Below are 16,115 nucleotides of genomic sequence, written 5' to 3' on the forward strand. Positions count from 1 at the left end.
GTTATGTGAGGGATAATGTACAGAACGCCGGTCATTATCGGGAAAATAAGCGATCAGCAGAGAAATAGTCCACCAAAGACGTTGACGTCGCTTAGAAACCAGACACGCTGGGGTTGATAAGTTACCGGACTATTGCCGAGTGATATGAAAGACACTAACAAACATCACTCATTTTCGTTTCCACATTTATGTTTTAAAAATGTCTATTTGAATAGCTTTTATGCATGATTATATGCAATTGACAGACATTGTTGATCTTGGCAGGTATCATTTTATTATGCTATGTTATGTTTATGAATGGCAGTGGCATGGCCACCCTACTCACTGTGCCTTGCACATGTTTAAAATAAAAACATGAATATGTGAACCTGTGTATTATTTGAATATGTTAGTATTGAATGCAAAATAACAAGGTACATTTATACATGGCACTATAGGACCAGTTTAATTTAAAACACAATTTTATACAATATATAAGTAGGGGGTCCTCGCTCCATCTCTCCATAAGTGTGGGGGTCCTTGGCCTGGAAAATGTTGAAGACCCCTGAGCTAGAGGATGTTGGATCGAATCCATCTATTGTCAGATTTGCGCTTTTGTCAGATTGTCACGCTTTTATGATCGCAATGCTTTTTAGTCAGCAAGCCAGACCTCCTGTGTCATAAGTTTCAATCTGTGCTGAACTGATTTGGTCATGGCCATAATACCAACAGCAGAACGGTTATCCAAATAACAAAGAAGTGTACAACACTTGCGTTACAGTGTGTGTATTCTCACACACACACACACACACACACACACACACACACACACACACACACACACACGTGGCGCTCGCACGGTCGTAGCTCATTGTCTCATTGGCGGGCCAAATTCTCTGGGCGGGCAAGGCAGAGAAAGGGGAGGTAACTTGGCCCCTTATGAGGCCATATGGGGCCATATTCGAAATCGTAGAAAACCTAATAAAGTGAAATGTTCATGCCATGGGACCTTTAAATACAAAATAAGCCTAGCTCATGGACACATCCGTTTTGGAATTGAAAGGAGTAAGCTTTTTTTTTATGTCCCAAGCTGGAAGATTTAGTTAAAAAAGGTTTTACTGTATTTAACAACATTTTTAATTCAGTTAACCAACTGAATGACATCGTATTGTAGGTGTCCATCCTTGTCCGTCACTTGAGAACAACAAAATACACAACAACGACAAAAGTAGACAAAAACATAGACATGTACTTCATTTAAACATTTAATGGTGCGTTGGATAATTCAGACATAATTAATAGCCATGCTGGAAAACCTAGCAATCGTAAAGGCATGCAGGGGATGCTAAACACAAGAGCCACATCAAAGAGTTACCCTGTAGGCCTACATTGAACACACCATGACTTAACAAACACACACACTGTTCTTCAAACTTGGCCGACACCCAGGGAGAAAACCACTCTTATGACATTGACTTGAACTTGTGAGGTGATTTGATCAGGCTGGCAAAGGACATATGGCACACGCACACAGTGAAAAGTTATACTAAAAGCTGTAGGCCATCTTTTGTGTAGATATCCAAACACAGCAGTCGGTCGGTGCTTCCAGGCGTGACCCCCTGGAGCCTCCGGACACTGACCCCCTGGAGTCAGTGTCTGGGGGGCTCCAGGGGGTCAGTGTCTGGGGGGCTCCAGGGGGTCAGTGTCTGGGGGGCTCCAGGGGGTCAGTGTCTGGGGGGCTCCAGGGGGTCAGTGTCTGGGGGGCTCCAGGGGGTCAGTGTCTGGGGGGCTCCAGGGGGTCAGTGTCCGGGGGCTCCAGGGGGTCAGTGTCCGGGGGCTCCAGGGGGTCAGTGTCCGGGGGCTCCAGGGGGTCAGTGTCTGGGGGGCTCCAGGGGGTCAGTGTCTGGGGGGCTCCAGGGGGTCAGTGTCTGGGGGGCTCCAGGGGGTCAGTGTCTGGGGGGCTCCAAGGAGTCAGTGTCTGGGGGGCTCCAGGGGGTCAGTGTCTGGGGGGCTCCAGGTGGTGGGACAGAGTGGTCAGGACAGAGTGGTACTTGGCGTACCGCTGGGCTGGGTCCTGAGCCGCCCCGCCGCTGCCCCACAGCAGCCGCGTCTGGAAGTCAGTCTGGAAGACCTCCGACACCTCTGCCTGCTCCCGCAGACCTGGGGGGAGAGACCACTGGTCACCATGGTTACACAGCCGGTCACCATGGTTACACAGCCATTCACCAGGTTTGCACAGCCGGTCACCTTATCCCCGGTCATCATGGTATCACTGCCTAAGTTGGGCTGCTGTTCATATGATAGCGGACAGATCTGGGTGAACAGGGTGCATCATTTTCTTTGCTTCATATTCATTGTGCTCAATCATGCTCTGGGGGCGGGGATCTGTGAGCACGTGATGGGCTAACCACAAGCACAAACTCAGAAGGCAGTCAAAGTTTCCCGGTTGGAAGACAAGCTAAGACATCCTGTTTGGTCAACAACGTTGCTAAAGAAATTCCTGTAAAGAATTAAAATCAACACATTGTAGACTGGTCCTGTAGCAATACACTTATTAATATCCCTGCAGGATACAAGGCTAAACTTCATGCCTTTTACTGGTAGGTTTCTGGCCCAAGCTGCATGTCACTTTTCCCCAGAACTATGCTACAACTCACACGGCTGGTCACCACATTTAAACTGGTTACACTGTTGCTAACCAGTTAATGCTGCTGGTAAACCTGGTCATATAGCTGGTTACCATTGAACTGGGTGTCCTTACCCATAATCTTAATGTCAGCATTAGCGCAGTAGATCCTGCCCAGCTGTGCTATGGTACGAGCCGCCGCCAGGTGACTCATGACCGCGTCCACACCCGATCCCTCAGCCTCCCAGGACTCCTCCCCCTCCCAAGACTCCTCCCCCTCCCAGGACCCCCCCACGTCGACCTGCCACGCCCCCTCCCCTAAGGCTGTTCTCCTCTCGAGGAGGAGCAGCAGGGGTATGATGTGGGGAAAGGAGGTCCCTGTCAGCTGGGTGCTCTCTGGAGAGAAAGAGGGGGCGGGAGAGAGAGAGGGGAGAGCGAGAGCGAGAGAGAGAGTTCAACAAGATGGTCTTGTTCATCAGCAACAGCATCTTATCATATTTTATTTTTATTTTTATTTAACCTTTATTCTACCAGGTTAGGCCCCGTCCACACGGAGCCGAAACGGGCGAAAACGATTCGGTTTCGTTTTATGCAGTTTAGGAATATCTCCGTAAAGACGGAGTCATTGCGAAACCACATCGAGCTGTAGAAACGCTGTAGAAAATATTCAAGGCGCTGGTTCTCCACATAGAAAAGTGGAGCGCATCAAGCCTGCGGGCATACAGCCTGCTCGCTGTATACAAACATTCAGTCACGAGGAGATTCAACCTTTTAAATTGAGCATAAATACTTTTTAATGTAGAGTTAGTAATTAAATTCATCAAGGGGAGAACCAGCGCCTTGAATATTTACTACAGCGTTTCTACAACTCGATGCGTTTCGCAGTCTTTACGCTTTTCCCTGAACCGCATAAAACGAAACCGGATCGTTTTCGCCCGTTTCGGCTCCGTGTGGACGGGGCCTAAGTCTTGTGCGTTTCGGCCGTCCAGACGGAGCCGGCGAATCCGGTGCTCGAAACCGCACATTTCTGAAATCACCCTCGGAGGTTGGTTCAAATCTATCCGGACCTATGCGGTTTCGTGTTAGGATTCGTGTGGACGCCTGAAACGCAAACGATGATATCATTAGCCCCCCACCAGCTGGGGGACGTCAGAGTTGCGTTGGATTTTTTATTTCTTGTTATTAGTATTCTTTTTGTAACTTTAAATAAAGCCCCTTGATGAATTTAATCACTAACTCTACATTAAAAAGTATTTCTGCTCAATTTAAAAGCTCGATGCCGCATAAACCGAAACCGGATCGTTTTTGCCCGCTTCGGCTCCGTGTGGACGGGGCCTTAGTTAAAACATGTTTTCTGTGGGCTTCATAATAAGGCCCCATCCACACGAAACCGCATAGGTCCGGATAGATTTGAAACCACCTCCGAGGGTGGTTTCAGAAATGTCCACCGTCGGAGGTGGGGGGGGGAGTAGGAAGAGGAGGAGCGTGAAGTGCCCAGGAGAGTGAAGGTTACCTTTCCCTTGATCCAGGGCCTTGAGGAAGGGTCTGAGGTTGTGTTGGTAGAGAACGGAGCACTCTGTGTACCGCTGGCGTAGCACCGTCCACGTCTGCTCTAGCCTAGCAACCTGAAGACAAAAATGCACTATTACTCTGTGCATATAGCAGTGTATTTATATTTTCTGTCGATGTAACAGTATGCTTTAAATACATATTACACGGCTATGATGGTTACTCTTTTCTGATAACCACAGCATTCAGATGTCGGTTATTTCTGATTAACAGGCAACTGCTTTGAATAATAGACTGTTGCTATTTCCAAACAAACTAAAACATTATTTCCCTAGTGAGTGGTTATGAATCTCTGCGATGGTGACAAGTTTTTCTCCTTTAAGTTTTCTGGTGAGTTAGAGCCTGACCTACATGTTGCAGTGTACTTTCCACATGGATGACAGAAGGTGGGCCCCCTCTCCTTCTCCATCCTCTCATTTTGGACCGGGGGTATGCTGGACGCTGCAGTGACGGCAGTGGCCCCATGTGGTACAAAGTGGTAATACGAGAACCTACAAACTAGTGCTAGCTGGGTAAGCTGCTAAATTAAGTAAATACCTCTGCAATGTCTAATTGACATCAGAGATCTTTGGCATAATGTCAACACTGATATTTCTTCCCATTCCGTTGATTATTGTAGGTCATTCTTGAAGGTTTTAGACTAATAATCATACAAAATGTACATTCAAGTTATTAGACTGGAGTAGCTCAGGAGGTAGACCTGGTTGACTTGTAACCCGAAGGCTGCTAGTTTGATCCAAGCTCCTCCTAGCTAAGTATCAAGGTGACCAGTGAGTGATGGAAAATTGCCATCACCATACAAAGGTCTAAATAGTGTGTGTGTGTGTGTGTGTGTCTCTCTCTGATAGCGTTGCCTTTGTGTTGCTGTTCATCAAGGTAGCACAGTAGTGGAGGGCCCTGCGGTCTCCGTGGTTACCTGAGGGAGCTCCAGGGCCCTCATGACAGCAGAGAACCCGAACATGTTCCCCATGCTGCTCTTCAGCTGGGCAGCGATCTGGATGGCTTTATGCAGCAGAGCCGCCCTCTCCTCGGGGCTCCCTGTACATCCCAGAATAAACACCGCCAGCACCACTGACATGGTCTGGTACCTGAGCTCCCAAAGACATCCGTTTACTTGAGATCAGATCAGATCAGATTATTTTAGATTCTATTACATAACATTTGGCCAGAAAATGTTACATCCATGATTCAATGTGGGCAGCAATCCAAGTGAAATTTACTGAAATAGGGAAAATGGTTTATGTCCTACTGGGCTATAGGAAGTATATTTTCAATGGAAGTTGATTGTGCTTCTTTTTTATTTGACATGGTCCATAAAGCACATTTCTGGTCAATAACTAGCCTAGCCTTAAACTTCATGGAAGAATTTCAATTTGTGTTGCATTTTAAGCTCTAAACTCTAAGCTTTAAGCTCCTTAGTCGAATAAAACTGCAGGAAACTGAAAACATTGTGTAAACAATTCTCGGTGTAAAGGATATTATAGACTGTCCTTCACACCTTAATAGAGCTTCCTCCACCCTTGGATATGCCTTTTTGCACATGTTCAGGAAAAATATAATCATTGAAAAGAGATTAGTCGGAATACTGACATTTTTTGTTGAGATTATAAATGATATCAAAGTAGATTATATAGTATTATTATTATTGTATTACACTATAGTATTACAAACCATGAAACTAGCCTAAAGAGCGTGACTACCTCTCCAGAAGGTCCAGGCGGAGCTGGTGTCCGTGGGCTAGGGTCAGCAACTCCACCCCCGACGCTACACCCATCCTCCTCTGGTCCTCCACCCTCACCTCCACAATGCCCGCCACCTACACCACCACACCACACAAAAACATCCATCAGTCCAAACCACACACACCTGTCTATCTGCTTCACAAACCAAACAGAGGTCTGTGCTTCGGTCGATAATACAATGTTATTCACACCAATAAGGAGAACAGTACCATGCAGTCGGCCCTGGTGATGTGTTGAGCAGCGGTCCTGGGCTCCACGCCCTCCAGCACCTCCTTCACTCTGCGGAGGAGCCCCACATCCAGGGGCTGGTTCTCCCCAGGCAGCAGCCTGGACCGGTACCTAGTGGGCCAGAGCGCTGACCTGCGGACCGCCGTGTAGCTGTTTCCTAATAAGTCCTGATAGAGGAAGGCAACCGAGTCCTGGCTTATTTGTTCCTGGCAAACGGGGTTGTGGTATATCGGGTTGGGGTTCTTTATAGGTTCCTGATATATGTTGTGGTTAATAGGGTCCTGGTTAATGGGCTCCTGGTAAATGGTGTTATGGTTTATAGGGTCCTGGTATATGGTGTTGGGGTTTGAAGGGTCCTGGTATACACTGTTTTGGTTACTAGGGTCATGGTAAACAGTGTTGTGGTTTATAGGGTCCTGGTATATAGTGTTAGGGTTTATAGGGTCCTGGTATTCCGTGTTGTGGCTTACAGGGTCCTGGTATACAGTGTTGTGGTTTATAGGGTCCTGGCATACAGTATTGTGGTTTACAGGGTCCTGGTATACCATGCTGTGGCTTACAGGGTCCTGGTATACCATGTTGTGGCTTACAGGGTCCTGATATACAGTGTTGTGGTTTATAGGGTCCTGGTGCACCATGTTGTGGCTTACAGGGTCCTGGTATACAGTGTTGGGGTTGTCATTGTGTATAGCATACTGGTGTATGAGGTTTGGGTTTATAGCATCCTGGTGTATTATGCTGTGGTTTAGGGGGTCTCGTGGTCTTGCGGTCCTGTGGTCCCAGTTCGTCTGGAGGCTGGTGATCAAGGGGGGACCAGGGGCTGACCGGACCGGAGAAGGACCTTGACTGCCACTGGATGTCCAAGGGTCAGGGTCTGCGGATGATTAACAGTACAATGAAAACTTTTAGAAGGGGCCTGCTGACAGAGTGTCCCTGGGAGGGCCCTCTCAACATGCAGATTATAATACTTGTAATATCATCAAATCTTGTAATTGTTTTGTTTGTTTTGCAGGAAGATGCTGTAAAATACAAAGTAATCTCGTGGATGAAGAAGATGTGATCATCTCACTGGTAACAGTGGCTAAACCCTACAAAACATAAAATGTTGAAACATGTTATAAAATACATGAGAATGCTATTACTGTTACTTTTTGCAAATGTTCTCAAGTCAAATATTATTCATTATATGTCGCGTTGGAATTAGATTCAATTGCATTGTGTATTAAGAGAAGAGGTGGGGGGTCAGATATTCCTCTATAGCAAGTTGGCCGTTACAGCAAGTCGCCGTTATCTTTTGGCTAAACATTAGCAAAAGATATGCTATCTCTACATTTTTAAGGTTCTCCTTCTATGGTATTCTAATCTACCTGTAGGTGTATATCTACTGTTTCTATGATATTTTACTCTACATATAGTGTATATCAGAGATGTGGACTCGAGTCACATGACTTGGACTCGAGTCATGATTTTGATGACTTCAGACTAGGGTTGGATTTAGTGATTCGTTTCCGCGATTCAGTTCGCGTCATTCAGTTCGCCAAGAGGAGTCGTTCGCGAATAGTTCGTTCGTTCGTTCAGTCGAGTTTCCGGTAGCGGTGAATCTAATCATGCACGGTTCTCTGAGTCAGTCAGACTCAGCCCCTCCCTTGTTCATTCGTTCAGTCGAGTTTCCGGTAGCGGTGAATCGAATTAAGTAATGCACGGTTCTCAGACTCAGCGCCTCCCTCGTTCTCATTCTCATACGTCAACATTACAACTTTAACCAAACGCAGCGGGATGGGGGTGTAGTTCTTTATTGGATGTTAAACATATCAGCTAAATAATAGACTTGATTTAGCAATGATGATGGGGGTCCCGGGTGTTTTAGGCTCTCATAAACAGAACCATGTGCAGCCCAAGACTAAATCTAGCTGCCAAAATTAACACTGCCTTCACTGCCCACTGCCAAAACGAGAGCTGGTTAATTGTGAAAAATGCATTAAACTGTTATCAGACAACGCGGTTATATTATGCTATTGTAATGACCTCGCTGGTGACAAAAAGATGTCCAGTCATGAGTACTTGAAGGAACTAACAAACCAGGTCACTGAAAACCCGTAACCAACGGCAAAAAGCCACACTAACAACAACCAGTTACCCGGGCAACCCCCCAACCCCCAACCCGGTCCCTTCAACGTGCAAGCCCCCACCCTCCTGTTCTCCCAAGGCCCTCCCCCAGCTGACCTGATGATTCGCCCCCCACAATGATTGACAGGAAGAACATTCCAAAACTGCACATAGAACAACTGGCATAACGGACAAAGAAATACAATGCAACACATAACACACAAACTCTTTAAATGTCCCAGGGTCGCTACACTATAGACTCTAGAGTTTCTGGTATAAAGGCTGGGATGAATTTCAAATGATAAATATGTACACTTTATGTTGAATGTATACTGTCGCAATTCCCATTGAAACGAATTGCGCAGTGACTAGTCTTCACAACGAGAGCTGGTAGGTTGTGAAAAATGTGGTATAAAGGCTGGGACGAATTTCGAATTATAAATATGTACAATGTATCTTTTAAATACGTCCATGCAACAGATGGCCAATGTGAATAATAGATAGCTCGCTCACTAAGCCCATTTGTTTTTTCCCCATTAATGCTAGGGTGGGTAATTTTTTTACTGTAATATTTGGCAAAACTGTCATAATAGCCAGTCAGCTATATGTAGGTGAAGTGCTCTGAGAATATCTGCTCATCACTTTGCTCTCCCCTGCCTCTGTGTGCCGCCCCCAAAAATTGCCACCGCTCATGTACACTTTGACCAATCAGAGCGAGGCTCTGATTCTCCGTTCTTATTGGCTGTAGGACTGTCCGTTCACCTTGGCAACGAGGTTGGTGCGTCCCTGCGTGAGCGTTCACGAGCCTAGCAGTCTTGACAGTTTTGCACTACTACGGCGGACAACAAATGAATAGCAATGTCTCCATCAACGGCCCCTAAATTTCCCATTCCCCGGATACCAACAACTAACACCGCTAAGACAGCGGAAAAAAAGAGGAAAGACACTTGTTGAAAGGACAGCTACTATAAGGGAGGCGGAGAGAGCTCGAAATTAAACCAGAGTAAACATTGACGTGGCTTATGAGCGATGGAGAGTTACGTGACCTGAGAAACTTAAAATCGGACGCTGAGATGGCTACATTTCTTATAGACAGGTAAGGAATAGTGTTATCTCTCCATGGTATATAATGAAGAATGTAAAGTGTCGGCTGGTATTTTTTTTTACTAGGCAAAGCCACGATAACCGTTACATTACGGTTCTGTAATGTAACCGTTTCAATACGGTTCCGTAGGATGTCTTGCATCGGCCCATGGTTCTTTTCCGGTCCATTTTATATTTTAGTTATGGTCCCACTAACCTGTCGGAATAACACAGAGATTGTGCCCACACGTAGCCTACGCCTCAACTCAACTGTGGATAATGTCCGAGTCACGTTTGTGTAGAAGCTACTTTGACACAACTGCCGAGATAAGCACAGCGAGGGAAGTGTAGCATATGATATTCCATGTTCCATATGAAATGTACAATTACTTATTACACATTTATACTGACAATTGGCTCCCCTGTTTTTTTTTGTTAAAGTATGACATGAAATAAACATACCTGCTCATTTGTGATTCGTTGAATCACACGGCCGTGTTTCCACACGGGCCATGTCCTCTTGCCCTACCCTGTCAAGACCTCCCCGACCGCGACCTCGTCCCCTTCCTCTGCCCCTAGGCTGCCTGCCTCTAGCAGCAGGCCGTCCGCTGACCCTATATATCCCACGTCCTGTGCTGCTAGGACCTGGGACATAATCGTCCCCAGAGCCATCTGGGCTCTCTTCTTGTACACTCTCATAATGCAAAAAATAAGCGTTATTGTAGTATAATTCATCACTTCAAAACGTCAGTATATAATATCGATGACCAGGTTTCTAGCTCTGGCAGCTTATGATAACGAATTACAGTTGCAATTAGTTTGCTATCTTGCTTGGCTGATACAGCTACTTTTCTTAGGCCTACCAGCGCAATTAAAATGATTTTAAGATAACATACATGGTATGTCTGTGAGTAAGATGTTGATGCTCAATATGTACTTATGTAGTTATCAGCACTAATGTTTAATTACCTCAGAATCGGACATGGTGTTTCGTCTTCCTATCAATGCGCATAACTGACGTTCGGAGGGAGGAGCTACAGCAGGTAGAGCGTGGCAGGGAGGGACCAGAGAGAACACAACGGAATCTCAACGGCTGTTTTCTCCCAAATTACCCACACTAGCTTTAAACCGGTTGATTTCTGTCTCTCATTGACTAAACTTCAACGAGAGCGTCCTAGACTCAGTCCTAGAACAGCATACGATTGGCTGGCTCTCGTGAGTCGTGACGTCTCTCAGTCGGTCCCTCCTCACCACTCACACAGTGAGTGAACCAACTGTCAGCGAGTCAGCCACTAGTGGGTCTGGGAGGAGTAGAGTCTGAGAACGAACGAGACGAACGAGTGCGACTTTGACTTGTAATGATTCGACCTATTTCCCGCCTAGAGGGCTAGACACCCAAGACGCATTCACTTCCGTGAAGATGGGAAAAAAACAGCGAGCGGAGCCAAATCTAAACTTCAATAATATCCAAACCAAATTTCGATATCGTTAATACTTTATTCAGAATAACAGTTTTAGTTTCATATGGGCTGCGTTTTGAGTTGGTCCCATTGAATACGTCTGGCCAGCCTCTGACACTTAAGACATTGTAACAAAATCTGTCTGTCTAATAAAACAAATCTACACACTCGTATCTTCAATAATATCTAAACTGAATTTCGATATCATTTATGCTTTCTTCAGAATCACAGTTTAAGTTTCATATCGGCTTCGTTTCAGTTGGTCTCATCTCTACTTTTAACAACATAAGATTTTGGCACATGCGCATATCATGACACATTTGAAGACAAACAATGAACATATTATAATTGTATTGATAAGAAATGACTGTACATTAGAGTGATATGTTGAAATTATGATCAACAGCCTAATAATGACATTATTAAGTAAAAATACATGGTGACTTGTTCAAGACTTGAAAAAGTTTGGGACTTGGACTTGGACTCGACTTGGCTTTGGTGTGACTTTGACTTGAACTCGACTTGCATTTCCCTGTCTTGACTTGGGACTCGACTCTGACTTGACTGCTAAGACTTGGGACTTACTTGGGACTTGCCAAACAGTGACATTGTCCCATCTCTGGTGTATATAGACTGCTTATATGGTATTCTACTCTACTTATAGGTGTGTATTTAGTGTATCTATGGTATTTTACGGTTTCCATAGGTGTATATTTACTGTTTATATGGTATTCTACTGTACCTATAGGTGTGTATGTACTGTTTATATGATATTCTACTGTACCTATAGGTGTGTATGTACTGTTTATATTATATTCTACTCTACTTATAGGTGTAGATAAAAATTTTTGATCATATTCTACTCTGTTCTCCTAGGTGTGTATCTACAGTTTCTACCCTTCTGAACAAGGAAGAGTATTACACGATTGGTGTGAAAGTGGGAGGCCCCTGTTGGGAGGAAACCTGTGTGTAGTTTCTTGTGTAACCAGAAAGACCTTTGATCCAGTTACCCAACATCCTGCGTTCCCCTCTGGGATTTTCCCTGAGGTTCGGAGAGGTAAAAGTGCCAGCCTCGCTTCGCTCCCAGTGTCCCTTTTCTGCTGAGGAGGAGCGAGGACTTCAACAGACTGCTCTCCTGTCCTCAGAGATGAGAGTCATCTAGAGCAGGTATTTGTGACGATGTAGTTGTTATGGTTGTTGTTGTTATTGTGTTTAGTATAGTATTTGTTCTTGTTCTCCAGGGATGAATCAAGAACCCATCTTAACCCACCAGATCGTGTTCTGTGCCCATGGTGAACACAGTGAATTCACCACAGGCACTCTTAAACCTGTAGGACTTCTGATGTCTTCAAATGTAGAACACTACAAGAAGCCAGTAATCAAATGTAGAATACAAAGAGAAGTCAGTACTCAAATGTAGAATACAAAATGAGGCCAGTACTCAAATGTAGAATACAACAAGCTAGTACAAACAGTTATCCTACTTCTCCAACTTAGCCTCTAGATCATAAGGTGCAACAAACAGTAAGGTTCTCCTCCTCAAAGTATGCCAAAATATCTACCAAGGAATTATGAAATTTAACATTTCTGATCTAGAAGATACATCTGCAGAAGGTAATTTAGTGTATGTGTAGTGACGTGTAAGTTATGTCAATCTTCAGAGAGATAGAAAGAGAGAGCGAGAGAGAGTGAGAGAAGTAAAGACTAGAGAGCCCTCTTGTGGAGGGGGGGGAAGGAGGCGGGGCTCTCTGTTCTGCACAGACAGGCCCCCCACCCCCTGGACAAAGGGCTGTCAGGTAAGCTTCAGCCTGTAGGGAGGGAACATGCCCTGTTATAATACCTCCAGTTATGCATTCTTTAGAGATAATACGTTTGGTAGGTGCCTGCGTCATTGTTTGAGAGCACAGTCACACTGCTCAGAACTTACGTAAAAGCCTAATCTACTGTCCCTGTGTGAACATTTGCACTCTGCAAGCAGAGGGCACAAACTACCATCCACAGAATCATTACAGTAGGCCGTACATGACCTACGTATTAATATACAGTATATTCTAGTTAAAGTATTAACATGCCTGTGATAGTGCTGTCAGTATTGATGTTTCATGGTTTCTGCCCCCGTAGACCTCCAGCAACGCTACCCCTTCAACCACCACCAACCCCCTCATTCCCAGTACCAGCGCCTCTTTCCACACCCACCACCCACCATCACATCTACCACCACCAACTCAATCATTTAGCTCCACCACCACCATAACCACCGCCCAGCTCGGAAAACCAGCTCGGAAAACCAGCTCTTCTACCTCCACCTCCACCATGCTGCCTGGGATGCTACTGGCCGCGTTGTTCTGCTACGTGGGCCCCATCGACGGTGGTAAGGTCCTGGTTGTCCCGGTCGATGGGAGCCACTGGATCAACATGAAGGTGCTGGTGGAGGAGCTGCACTCCAGAGGTCATGAAATCACAGTGCTGCGGCCCAACGATGCCTGGTACATCAAGGAGAACTCTCCTCACTACCGCAGCGTCACAATCGACTTCTCCTCTGGCTTCAACGAGGAGGACTTTGGTTCAATGGCTGCCCGCATTATCAGCCTGCGGCGTGCTGGGGGGTCCGTATGGCACCGCATGTCCGTGGAGATGGAGATGTTACTCATGTTCCGCCAGTTTCACTTGGTAACCGTCAACATGATTGAGAAAATCTTTGAAGACGGGGAGCTGATGCAGAGCTTCCAAAAGGCCGGGTACGACCTGGTTCTGACAGACCCGGCCATGGGGACCGGCGTGCTGCTGGCCCGACGTCTGGGTCTCCCTCTGGTCCTCAATGTCAGGTGGACCGTCCAGGGGGAGGGCCATGGAGCAATAGGCCCAAGCCCCCTCTCCTATGTTCCCACCCCAGGGGCAGAGCTGACGGACGTGATGAGCTTCACCCAGCGGGTCAGCAACACCCTCTTCTATCTATTCACCCGGCTACAGATCGCCTTCATCATTGACCCGAACTACGGGCCCCTGGTGCAGCGCTACTTCGGCATGCACTACATGGAGCTGTTCCAGGCTGCAGACATCTGGTTGATGAGGACCGACTTCACCTTTGAGTTTCCTCGGCCCACCATGCCCAACATCGTCTACATGGCCGGCTTCCAGTGCAAGCCCTCCAAGCCCCTCTCCCCAGACCTGGAGGCCTTCGTCCAGAGTGCGGGGGAGCACGGCGTCATCATCATGACCCTGGGGACGCTGGTGGGAGGGCTGCCTGAGGAACTGACGGAGGAGATCGCTGCAGCGTTCGCTGAGTTGCCCCAGAAGGTGGTGTGGCGGCACACCGGCAAAAGGCCGTCCACTGTGGGTAACAACACCTTGCTGCTGGACTGGCTGCCCCAGAATGACCTCCTCGGCCACCCCAGCACCAGACTTTTTGTGGCACACGGAGGGACCAATGGCATCCAGGAGGCGATCTACCACGGGGTGCCTCTGGTGGGCCTGCCGCTGATGTTCGACCAGCTGGACAACTTCTCCAGGGTGAGAGCCAGAGGCGTGGCCAAGGTGCTGGACCTCTCCACAGTGAACAGAGACAGCTTCTTGTCGGCCCTGAAGGAGGTGCTCTACCAGCCCACCTACCGGGACAAGATGCAGCGTCTGTCTGCGCTGCACAGAGACCAGCCCACCAAACCCCTGGAGAGAGCCATGTTCTGGATAGAGTTTGTGATGAGACACAAGGGGGCGCCACACCTCAGAACGGACTCCTACAAGATGTCAACAGTTCAGTACTACTGTGTGGACGTGGCCCTGTTCCTCCTGTCGGTTGTGCTGCTGGTCCTGCTCATCTCCGGCGCTACACTCAGGTTCTTATGGCGCCGGGTGGTGCGCAGGAGTAAAGGCAAGCAGGAATAATGCAAACATTCGAACAGGCGTTACTTCAGAAGGATTGTTAAGATATGGGATTCTAATTTAAATCATGTAAAACAAAAATATAATATAATTTACCTGTGTGACTTACCTAAATAAATCTGTTCATATTGCCACACTGCCCTATCTTTAGTTTCTGGTTTCACGAGGAATCTTTGATTGTTGATTGGGTCATAGTGAATGAGAGGAGTGGAAAAGTAGGAAGCGGTTATAATCCTCACCTAGAGACTCTTCTTCACCCTCCAACCTGGCCTGGGTGACCTCTGACCTCCTGTGTGTTGGAAGATTAGACAGACTGAAGAAAGAGAGGGTGAAATGAGGGGGTGAAATAGAGAGAAGGACGATGGAACAAGGGGTGTGAGGGGAGACAGAGAAAGAAATAGAGAGAAAGAAGAGAGAAGAGGGAAAGAGAGAGTGAGGGGAGGTATAATGAGAGAGGGGGGAGAAAAGAAAAAATAGAAAATAGAAAGAAAGGAGACTGGAGAAATAGAGGGTTGGGAGAAAAAGGACAAAGAGAGAGGACAGGGATTGAGCAGACAGTGGGAACAAGGGGGCAATAGGAAGAGAAGTGTGAGGAGAGGGAAAATTATAGAGAGGGAAAGGGAGAGATGGGAGGGGAGAGAGGGAAAGAAAGTTATAGAGAAAAGAGATACTAACATGGATAAATGTAAGGGGGGGGGGGGGGGGGTTGTCATCAACAGTGGACAGTGAGAGGGTGAGTGACTGGGAGATTCGTTCAGTCTATTTCACAACCAAGCGTAGCCGTAATTATAGTACCAGTAGTTGTATTTGTACCGTACAAAAACCAACAAATACACAGACACATATAAATGTAAATGTTTGGACCCTTGTGTGAGCAAACATTGATCACAGACAGACCCCAGTGTACGCTGTCAATGGAACAAACAAACAAAGATTACATCATGAATGAAAAGACAGACAGAGAAAATGAGTGTGGAGAGAAGGAGTGACAGAGAGAGAGAGAGACCACTCTCTGTTCAGTTCTCGTCTCTTGCGGTACGGCTTAAAGAAAACACATAAACGCGCACAGGCACCCTCTAACACACACACTCACCAGCAAGAGCCCCCCCCCACACACACACACAATGCCCAATATACATGATAAAATGCTTAAATGCAAATCACCAGCAAGATAATATTTTTTAAAAGGATCCGTTTAAACCAAAGCAATCGTATTGGTATTAATCATATTCGTTACCTTCTCAACCTACAGGCTATTTAAATATGCATGTTCACCGAAGTCCCTATCTACTAATGGTCGTTAAGTGATCAACTTTTTTCATCTTGATCGTTGTTCACATTGATCTGAAAACGACTATTAATACTAGTTTATTTTTAACCAAGACAACAGTGTGCTTACCTCTTCATCTCAGTGTCGGCGTCCTGGGTTCACTGTGCTGTCCG

General features: G+C 46.4%; 2 protein-coding genes across 2 annotated transcripts; one reads left to right on the plus strand and one right to left on the minus strand.

The window, feature by feature from the left end:
* Positions 1-1,975: 1,975 nt before the first annotated feature.
* On the minus strand, positions 1,976-10,032 carry LOC307081139 (SH2 domain-containing protein 3C-like; the record flags this gene model as incomplete). The annotated part of the gene is made up of 7 exons (XM_079744190.1): positions 1,976-2,139; positions 2,741-3,001; positions 4,119-4,230; positions 5,091-5,262; positions 5,875-5,990; positions 6,126-6,350; positions 9,883-10,032. The coding sequence occupies 7 exons, from the start codon at positions 10,030-10,032 to the stop codon at positions 1,976-1,978; spliced, it is 1,200 nt and encodes a 399-aa protein (XP_079600316.1).
* A 1,811-nt stretch (positions 10,033-11,843) lies between these two features.
* Positions 11,844-14,675, plus strand: LOC307081221 (UDP-glucuronosyltransferase 2A2-like; the record flags this gene model as incomplete). Its single annotated transcript, XM_079744314.1, has 2 exons — positions 11,844-11,960; positions 12,915-14,675. Exon 2 carries the CDS (start codon positions 13,107-13,109, stop codon positions 14,673-14,675), a length of 1,569 nt encoding a protein of 522 aa, XP_079600440.1. The 5' UTR covers positions 11,844-11,960; positions 12,915-13,106.
* Between the last annotated feature and the right edge of the window lie 1,440 nt (positions 14,676-16,115).

Source organism: Pollachius pollachius, assembly GCF_949987615.1.
Source record: "Pollachius pollachius genome assembly, chromosome: 1".
Classification (NCBI taxonomy): domain Eukaryota; kingdom Metazoa; phylum Chordata; class Actinopteri; order Gadiformes; family Gadidae; genus Pollachius; species Pollachius pollachius.